At 44.3% G+C, this 9,954-nt stretch overlaps 1 protein-coding gene across 1 annotated transcript; it reads right to left on the bottom strand.

Moving 5' to 3' along the window:
• Window positions 1-273: 273 nt before the first annotated feature.
• C1S (complement C1s) lies at window positions 274-9,649 on the bottom strand. The gene is made up of 12 exons (XM_032391013.1): window positions 9,460-9,649; window positions 8,399-8,563; window positions 7,920-8,127; window positions 7,605-7,782; window positions 6,611-6,736; window positions 5,960-6,159; window positions 5,606-5,759; window positions 5,077-5,192; window positions 4,602-4,680; window positions 3,804-3,932; window positions 2,835-2,909; window positions 274-1,513 (listed from the first exon to the last, which is right to left on the bottom strand). Exons 2-12 carry the CDS (start codon window positions 8,419-8,421, stop codon window positions 714-716), a joined length of 2,088 nt encoding a protein of 695 aa, XP_032246904.1. The 5' UTR covers window positions 8,422-8,563; window positions 9,460-9,649; the 3' UTR covers window positions 274-713.
• Between the last annotated feature and the right edge of the window lie 305 nt (window positions 9,650-9,954).

Here is a 9,954-nt window from a genome sequence, read left to right as displayed (position 1 = left end):
AAGATCTTAAACAGCCAATTCTGTATGCGGACTTCTGAACGAGGTTCAGGTTTGTTTCATAAGTTTTAAAAGCAAAATATGGCACCTTGTGTTGATGATGTTCATGCTGATCCACAATAAATCTCAATTGGAAGAGAGGAGAAAATCTGAAATCCCTGTTTTCACGACAATTCAATATGAACTGCTAGATGCCTGAATCTCCATGACACAGCCTTTCATCACCCTTCTCTGGGGCTCAGGTCTTGATGTGGAATAAGACAAGTCAGCCAGAACTGGGTTATAACCATGATTTATTAAAAGTAGATAGTAGACACTGAGTATGATAAAGTAAATGGAACTTCAAACAGGTAAAGAGGAAACAAAAAAATCAAGGGTATGCCCAACAATGAATTTCAGAGTCAGAACTGTAACATCAGGCAATCATCAGGAAAGGGGACTCCCTATGGAACAGTGCAAGATAGGAGCACCTTTCTCATGTTGTTATCCACAGTTGGAATTCAAAGGAGAGGACCCCACAGAATCAGACCACACCAAGTGACCAATACGATGTAATGCAAACACTACTTCCAGCTAGGTATCCCAATAATCAAGTTCTATTTAAATCATACTCCCAAGTCTTCTCTCAATCATGGTGAAATAATGGGAATATTGAGAGGAACAGAAAGCAACAGATTGGTCATAGCCCTTGGAGAGGCTGGTAGTGTATGTATGGATTAGTCCATTCTGGGGGTACTGTTTTCCCGTATCGTCTTCGTTATCCAGTCAATGTAGTTCTGCACTCGTGTGTAGATTCCATACGTTCCACACTGGGGGCCCCAGGACACCAAACCAGCTACATAGAATTTGGGGGTCTCTTCATTGGGAACCCGTAGAGCAAAGGCTCCACCACTGTCCCCTTCACAGCTATCAACACCCTTCTCTCCTCCAGCACAGATCATATTATTAGTGAAAACATAGGAATTTATATCCACTTTGACATTTTTGCCTTTCACCTCCCGGCACTTTTCTAAGGGAGCAACGGGTAACATTGCCCCTCGGAGCTGGATCACATGATCTCTTACCTTTGTTCGGCCCCAGCCTGAGATCAGTCCCAGGTCTCCCACTGAGGGGTTGTATTCTGAGGAGGTGCCTGGCAGGCAGATGGGGGAGACAGTGGGTCCCATTTTCACTGGCTCTTTCAGCTGCACAAGTGCAATGTCATTGTTGAAATTCTTTCGTGTTTCTGGGGCATCCAGGAATTCCCAACCCGGATGAATAATTACACGCTCAGCTGTGAGCATCTGGGCTTTTGCCAGTTCTGAGGTGACCACTGAGGTGGACCCAACGTACATTACTGGGTCACGGTTTCCCTCCACGACGTGGGCAGCTGTCAGCACCCAGTACTCATCGATGAGAACCCCACCAGCCCATGGGTTTGAAAAGAAGACTTGCCAGGGGAAATTTTGAATATCTGCAATGATTCCTCCAAATATCCTCTGTGTTCCTTTAAAGGGCTTACTGGGAACACCACACACTAGGAAGGAACAAGAACAAGGTGGAGAGAGAGCAAGAAATAAATCGCTGGCCTCCTACAAATCCTCCAACCACTCAAAAACCTGCCAGGCATCAGAATTCTCTAGCACAATATAGCCAACCCTGTATTTGATCAACCATCTCAGTACCAGGTTCATCCTGAATGAAATCACCAAACATCTCCCCCTCACTTTTCCAAAGTCACAGGCAGGCTTGTGGAAGAGACTGGTTAAACTGAAGCAGAGTGTGACTTCCTGAGTCCAAATGAGCTAGTGCCTCACACTATGAACAGCCCCTCTAGAGGTGCACTTCATCCTAGGTTCAGCATGGGACAGGGGCCCAACTGGAAACAGTGCTGGGAAATTCTTTCCTCATACAGATGGTGGAGGAGGCAACATCCCACCTTCTTCTGATGCCCACATGGAGTGTTTATCGCCTTCTTTACTGAAGTCCTAATTGCAGCTGAGTCCCTCCTAGCAGTCCATGGAAGTAGGACAAAGAGAGGGTTCTCTTCTTTCCTCTTTCATCTCATTCCCCACTGATTGCAGATTTGATTACTTTGCCATTACCAAATACAACTAAAATGGAATTTTATTCCAGATGAAGTCAGCTTACCTAAATCGCTCAGCAATCAGCCTGAATAGACTCTGAGGTGAGCATAAAAGTCTTTGGACCCAGACAGACCTGGGTTCAAAGTCTACTCCTGCCTCTTACTAACTCTGTGACCTTGTACTCAGTTCACTCATCTGTGAAATGGGACTAATCATATCTCAAAGGGTTGTTGCAAGGACTGGAATGAGATAATAAATGCAATTAACTAGCTCAGCCCCTAGTTGTTACTACCAGGACATTATTATTATTCTGGCTTTGCCTGAAAGCCTTCTTCTATCCAATTCTGATCTGTCTGCAACTCATTTCTTGATGCCAGATAGACTGTTGCCAGATAGACTTTTTACATAATAACTGGGCTAGTCAATTTGTCTTGTTTCTGTGTGTGGATTCCTCACTCTCACTTTTCAGGTCCTGTTTTTAGCAATTCTACATCCCCTTACTACAGCTACATTACCAAACTTAACTGGCCCCGAATCTGATATCGTCACTGGCTAACTTTCTATTTCTTGTCAGTTGGCCTGACTCAATGTTGGAGGAATGCCCCAAGGCCCTGGCAGGCCCCCAGCCCAGTGTTGTCTCCACCTCTAGACTAGACTCAGCTAGACCCAGATTAAGTCCTTTCCCAAGAGGATTGCAGCTACTTTCAGAGAGTGGCCCCATACACCGGCACCTGAGTCTATGGTCTGTCCCCGAGACTGAGCCCTCATTACCTGGAACACATTTTGGCAGCTCCGTGCCCAGCAATTTGTTCACCCAGCTCCCGTTGCCAGCGCAGTGATACTCTCCTGGAATAGCACAAAGACACACTCACCACCACATCTCCTCTTTTCCATTCCCCCTTTCATGCAGAGCCTCAGGTCCTCTGAGATTTGAGGAGGGGATCAAATCAAATCAACTAGAAAAGAATCGAGGACACCCTCTACACAATGCCTCTGGCCTCTATCCTGCCAAGGGAGGAGAAGGAACAGTTTCCGAAGCAGAAGAGGGTTATGGCAGAAATTAGAAAAATGCTTCAAGTGGGAAAATAAATTAAATTAAATTAAAGTGGGGCGCCTGGGTGGCACAATCGGTTAAGGGTCCCACTCTTGGTTTTGGCTCAGGTCACGATCTCAGGGTCGTGAGATCGAGCCCCATGACAGGCTCTGCGCTCAGCTTGACATTCTCTCTCCCTCTCCTTCTGCCCCTTCCACTCGCTCTCTCTCTCTCATTCTCTCTCTCTCTCTCTGTCTAAAATAAATAAATAAATCTTTAAAAATAATAATAAATTAAAAGCAATGAAGTGGTACATATTGTGCCTTTTCCAGTCCTTCATCTAGTACTAATAAGGCCTCTCCATTGAGAAAGCCAGTCACATAGTATTGGTGACTTGACACTGGAAGCATTACTCCTGTATGTTCTACATTAAATAATTGGTCAAAAGCTAGGTAACTACATGAAAATGGATATTGTAGGGGGAATTTCTGCCATAGTTGTGAAGCTGAGCTCAGTGACCTCTGTTATTCCCTATGGATGATCCTATATCCCCATAGGAAAACTATATCTTTAGACTAAGCCAAGAGGATAAAGTCCATCCCATCCTTCATTTCTCTCCAAACTCTCTTCCAACCCAGAAAGATTGTTCTATTCCCTTTCCAGCACTCTTATTCTTTCTCCTCTTTTCTCTAGTCAAAGAAACCTACCGCTTTCTTCATCTTCCATGTAATAATATGGCTCCTCACAAGTGTAATGAATGACAGAACCAAATAAAGTATGTTCTGGATCTTCGACTTTACCATTCTGAATGGGTTCAGGAGAGCCACAGTCCACAGCTACAAGAAGAAGGCAGGAGAGTGATGGTTAGGATAGTTACATCCTACTAGGAAGAGTCACCGAGCCAGTTCCATTCTCCCAGCCGTGTCCCTCACTCCTTCCCACCCCCCACGTCCATAAGCGCACCTGAGATGAATCTCCCCAGACCACTGAGTCCTGCCAATTCAGATAGGCCCTTGAAAGCTACAAGGAGGAACCTGCTTCTCAGTGGTTGGTGGAGGACCCTGCAGAAGCCAGGAATGGACTTCTATAGTTCTACTAACTCTACCAATCCCATGGCCTCTTTCTTTGAAAGAAACCTGCTAGTCTGGCCAGTCTGGGACCAGATTTGGGCTGACACTTCATGGATGGCTTCCCTTCAAAAACAAAATCCATAGGGTGCCTGGGTGGCTCAGTCGACTAAACGTCTGCCTTTGGCTCAGGTCATGATCCCAGGGTTCATGCATCAGGCTCCCTGCTCAATGGGGAGCCTGAATCTCCCCCTCCTGCTCCCCCTGCTTGTGCTCTCTCTCTCTCTCTGTCAAATAAATAAATAAAATCTTTAAAAAAATCCAACCCACTCTCTCACAAGCCTAAGAGGAAAACATGAATTTGAATCTTGATGAACCGATCTTTTAATTCCCATCTAAAGTGGGGGGAAAGAGTCCCATTTAAAAAAAAATACATACGTTGACATTTCAGTCTGGAATTACTCCACTTTCCATTACTTTGACAAGTAGAATAGAAAGATGTCGAGCCAACACTTCCCTGGAGAATAATACACATCACCATTAATTTATAAGGAGAGATATGGGAAATCAAAGTCAAAAATGAAATTGATCTCTGGCCTTGGATCAATGAGGAGTCCTGACCACAAGAAGCTTGGGGACATCTTAGTAGAATGACCCAAAGCACCCAGAAGTTAAGGCTAAAAGACAACTTTGCCCCAGCATATCAAATCCCCTTCCCCAGGAAGACTAAAGGCAGAAGGAGAGTGTCAATCTGGCCATGACTCACAAGGAAGGACTAAAGATCCTGAGGTGTTCTGTTTGTGGAAAAGGTGTTAAACCTTGCTCAAACAAGGACATTCGGTAAACCATTAGACAATTCCAGTATGCTCATCCTGATGTAAGGATTAGGGAGAAGACCCTAATAGTACTTTACCTGTACAACTTCAAACCCTTCCAGACAGGTTATCTTTACCACATCTTTGAACACATATTTTGCTTTCTCAGGCTCCCAAACAGAATTGGCAGTGACTTCTTTGGGACAAGGAATTGCTTGGAAGGGACAGAAAAAGAAAAATTACCAAAGAGTTGGAGAAACTCTATTCTATTTATATCATCCTCACACTTTCTGAAATCATTCAGTAGTCCTTAATCCTGAGGCCTAACATTCCAATGGAGATGTCTAAAATAATATGGTATTACATACTCCAGGAAGTCATTGAGCCAGTTCCATCCACCCAGCCATGTTAGTACATACTAACTAACCACCCCAAGTTGTCTGCACCTGCAAGCCCAGTTGAAGGATTCCTAGAGGTTCAGGCATTTTTACAACCACTGACAGGTTTAGATCTTGCTGAAGAGGTGAAGTCTCTCAGGATACCTAGCCATATAACAATCTACCTGTTTGGATCTTATATTGTCCAAGGACTTTGGTAACACCAAAGAGCAACTTCTAGGTTACTCACGATCTCCATGGTAACGAAGTTTCCAGCCCTTTTTTTGCCCTGTTTGGTCAGTTTGGAAGATGACATTAAGAGTGTTACTCTTAGTTTCAATATTTAGTGGCTCAGAGAATCCATTACCACAGTAAGGACCAAACTGCTTGTCTCTTGCAACAAACTGAAAAGAAATGAAATGATGAAATCAGCAGAGAGAAAGAACTAAAAGAGGTAAAATGGAGGGGATAAAAGTAAAGGAGGTAATGAAAGAAACATAAAATAAGAAGGAGGGGAAGAAAAGAGGGGACAGAAAGAAAGACAACTTGTCTATGAGGAGAAATCTCTCTGTGTGAGTTGGGAGGAAAACTAATCATCACGCACAACTAAACTGTCAGGGCAGTGGCCCTTCGAATCAGCTGGTTCCACATCAAAATCTTCTCTCCGCATAGTCACCACCAGTTGGTATCCCTCCTCCAACAGGATCTGATATTCACACCTTGAGTTCTCTGGGTATGGATTGGGATAATTGGGACTTGCAATCTCCCCAATCAGTGTAGTGAATACATCCCCACTGCAATTGACTAAGGGAGAAAAAGAAAGAAAAAAAAAGAGGAATCAAATATAGGGTCAAGGAAAGGAGATCCTGCCCCATTCTATGACTCTTCTCATGAACTGAGCATCCCTGACTGGAGCCCACATGCCACAATTACACACCCGATACAAATCAATAGAGATACCCAATGCCTATTGGGTTTCCATCACATTGTTTATGATAGAGCCCCTCATGGTTATGAACAGTCCCAGGTAGACTCTTCACAGGCATCTATCTCTCCTCTCCAATTATTTAACTTGACCCTGTAGTCTTGTCTTCCTCCGCTCTTGTGGCTCCCCCGCAGCTTATGGGTAACTAAAGATAGGTGCCAAAGCAAGGCTGAGGCTAGTCAAAATTGGAAGGGTCAACAAAGCTATAACTGAAGCCTCAAGCCATTCCAAATCCCAGGGAACATGCACCCCACTTGATGCCAAGCTCACCTCCACAATTCTTCATATCATCATGGAGGAAGTATTCTGGGGGGCAGGAGCAGAAGTAACCACCAATGAAGTTGTTGCAAAAGTGGCTACAAGGGGCATCTGCAAAGTCTGTGCACTCATTTATATCTAGAAAAAGTAGAGAAAGATTGAAGTCAAGAACAAAGACATAGAAGGAAGAATGAATTTAAACCCAAAACTACAAGGGTAAGAAAAATTAGGAAAGGCCTATTGCTAACATGAATGAATGAATCACATTTCAGGATGGTATTATTCTATATTACTCTCCATGATTCTGATTCTGGAGTTGAGCCCTGTCATTGCATGGCTATAAGGGAGCTCTCAATGCCAGAGACCCTTGGCCTTTCTCACAAACAGAGCATTTCAGTTCCAGAGACAACACTCTATAGGCTAAACATGATTAAATGTCTTCTGAGGGGAAGTGCAATCAGTACGCTTACCACTTTAGAGGATTTGGGCATTTCTGTCAAATCCAAACAATAGTTTGGCTTTATGAGATGTTCTAACTTCACTTTAACCTAGAGTTATGTGTAGAAGCACACAGAATTTGAAGGTTTGTTTGCCATTGGATGGGTTTGAATATCATGCATTCCTCGTGTGATTCTTGGCAAGTTACTTAACTTCCCTAGTCCTCACTTTCTTTATCTTTAAGTGGAGATCATTATACTTAGCTTGAAGAGCTGAGGAGAAGATTAAGTTAATATAGATAAAATTCCTAATACAGTGCCCAATTTATAGTGGTTCTCAATAAGTTACTATTTATTACCTATTTTTATCATTATCATCATCATCACTGAGATATAATCTTGTATTTGAATTTCACAAAGGCAATTCATGGACATACCCAAGTCCAGTCAACACTTCATAAGAGTTATAATTATAAACAGAATCCTTATTCACGGAATCTCTCAGTGTTTGTTCTGCTTCTAATCTTTTGGCTGGATCACTAAGGAACATAGAGAAGGGTGAGCCTTACCTACAGCAACATAGTATGCAGCAAACCCAGTGAAACGCTCTTCATTGGAGAAGTCTGACTTAAAGATCACCTGGAGTTTATTGTATGGGACTTGGAACTCTTCCACAATTGGGGAGTTGGGATTCTTGCTGGTCCTCTGTCCACATAGTTTCCCTTCTTCAAAGTCTCCTGACATTATCTAAGAAAAGAGTCAAAAGGAAGCTAAGAAAGGGTAATATTTTTGGCATGGAGGTCACAGAAGGGGACAGAAAGAATAGAACATTCCACCACCACCACCCCCCCAGCCCTATCCTTTATGTGCTTATTATAATATACCTGCACTGAGTCATATGCACAGTTCTCTGACAGTTCTATGTCCAGATGGGTGAAGTAGAGATGGATCCCATACCCTTCAGGAACTTCTATATCCCAAGATTTCTCTATGTCATTGGGGTATGCTTGAGGATAGTTAGGGGACAGGATCTCCCCATACATAGTAGGCTCAGCATAAACGGATGCCAAAAGGGAAAATAGCACAATGCACCTGAAAAAAAAAACATATGGAGAGGGGGGTGACCCAGGTACTGGCAGACTAGTGCAGTGCCCTAGCATTTGTCATGGGTAGAAGGGAGGGGAAAGGGAGGGAAATAGGTAGAAGGGAGAAGGGCAACAGCACGTGGAAGAGAATCTTAGGCTGGAATAGAGCAAAAAGGCCTAGGTCAAACCAAAACCTGGGCTTCAGATCTGAGCTGTTTTCTAGAGAAGATAAAGGGACTAGAGTCCATGTACATCTCTGTAGACTCGTGATCACTTACCACATCTTTGGCAATTTGTTCATCCCTGGTGAAGAGCACGCCTCTAGGTCCTGGCTCTCTGCACCTCTGGACTTTGGAGCAAAGGGGTGGCAGGGCTGGCTGTATTTGTCAAACAAACACAGGCACCTGCTTTGGTGATGGGGGTCACCTGGGGTTCAGTGTCACCTTCATAAGAGTAACACACAGGTTAAACAAAGCAATACACTGATCACCACAGGATGCCTGTCATCTCATACCCTCCCTGGTTCTACTTCAATTCACTTTCTAGACTAAAACTAGATCTTATCCTTCTCCCATTGCTTCTCTGGATCTTCTCCCAGTTTTTCTCCAAAAAAAACATGAGCTCTTTCTCCCAATTTTCTTCCTCCTCTTCCCTCACCCCCACCAGTGACCCCTGCCCCCACTCTATCAGTCTCTCTCCTGCCCTCACAAAACAATATCCCCATTTCCACTCAGGTTTTCAGGAGTCTTTCCCCATCATGACTATCCACCTAGGACATTTCTCCCTCCTCTTTTGGCAAAGATCCCCTTTATCACTTCATACCAGCTCTCTTTACTATGTTTATTATTGCACGTATTTCTGTTGGTGCTCCCAATGACCACTGATGGAGGGATGAGCTTCTTTTACTAGGGGAAGGCAGTGACCTTGGGAGAAGTGGTCTGAGACAGGGTTGGGTGGGGAATGAGACAAAGGGCAGCTGAATGACAAGAAACACAAAAAGAAAGGAAAGGAAATGTATCCCCTCAATTTCCTACGTTAATTCCTACGTTAAAAAGGGTTTGGGGTTTTTTCCTTTATTAAAAAAGATGAGATATCTTTCCATAGTTCCTCAGAGAGTCTTGCCAAAAATGTTTCTAACCCTGAAAACGATGGTAAGTAGTGGGGTAACCGCGAGGGGAGGGGGGAGGACAACCTAAGAGAAAGAGGTTGCCTATATTCTGCCTTCTTTTACTTTGCTCCTTCCAGCCCTCGGTCTTTGCCCAAAACCTTCCCATGTGAAGTTCTCTGCCTTTCTTTTTCTTCCACCAAAGCTCTGCTCTTCAGTTTTTAAGGTTTTTACCTTCAGAAGCGGATGGGAACAAGTGGGTCAGTCCCTTCTCTCGTGCCAGTGGACATGCTGGGCAACCCTGCCGGCTCCCAGGGAGAGCAGCACTGGGCCTGGTCGCTCCCTCTGCAGGAACTCCGCCGGCCTCCCTGTCCTGGTTCTGTTCATCTGATTCTCTATCCCAGGGTGCATGTCTGAAATTCCCTGATCTAAACAAAGAGGGGGCTGGGAGACCATGACAAGGGAAAGGGTAACTCAGCCTCGATCTTGGAGCTCCCTCTGCTTTTGAAACAAGAACTGCATACTTCTGTCATGCCCGAGGTCCCTTCACCCAGGGCTCCAGGGGGAGAAAGAAGGAGTGGGGAATTCCACCGATTGCTTAATGTTCTTTTCCAGCCAAAGGGTGTGTTAAGAGTTTTCAGAGAAGTCAGGTGACTTGTGGGAAAAGGAGGGGATTAATACTGTGGGGGAAAAAGCCAAACCCAGAAAGTCCAACCCTCCAACAATGTA

Source organism: Phoca vitulina, unplaced genomic scaffold (genome assembly GCF_004348235.1).
Source record: "Phoca vitulina isolate PV1807 unplaced genomic scaffold, GSC_HSeal_1.0 scaffold59, whole genome shotgun sequence".
NCBI classification, from domain to species: Eukaryota; Metazoa; Chordata; class Mammalia; order Carnivora; family Phocidae; genus Phoca; species Phoca vitulina.
This window is presented reverse-complemented; position numbering and strand designations above follow the sequence as displayed.

Coding starts and splice junctions, on each gene's coding strand:
- C1S (XM_032391013.1), bottom strand. CDS start 8,421: ATGAACAAATTGCCAAAGATGTG. Junction 4,681..5,076: donor AAGGGTTTGAAGTTGTACAG/GTAAAGTACTAT, acceptor ATTATTCTCCAG/GGAAGTGTTGGCTCGACATC. Junction 3,933..4,601: donor TTCCAGACTGAAATGTCAAC/GTATGTATTTTT, acceptor TTCTTCTTGTAG/CTGTGGACTGTGGCTCTCCT.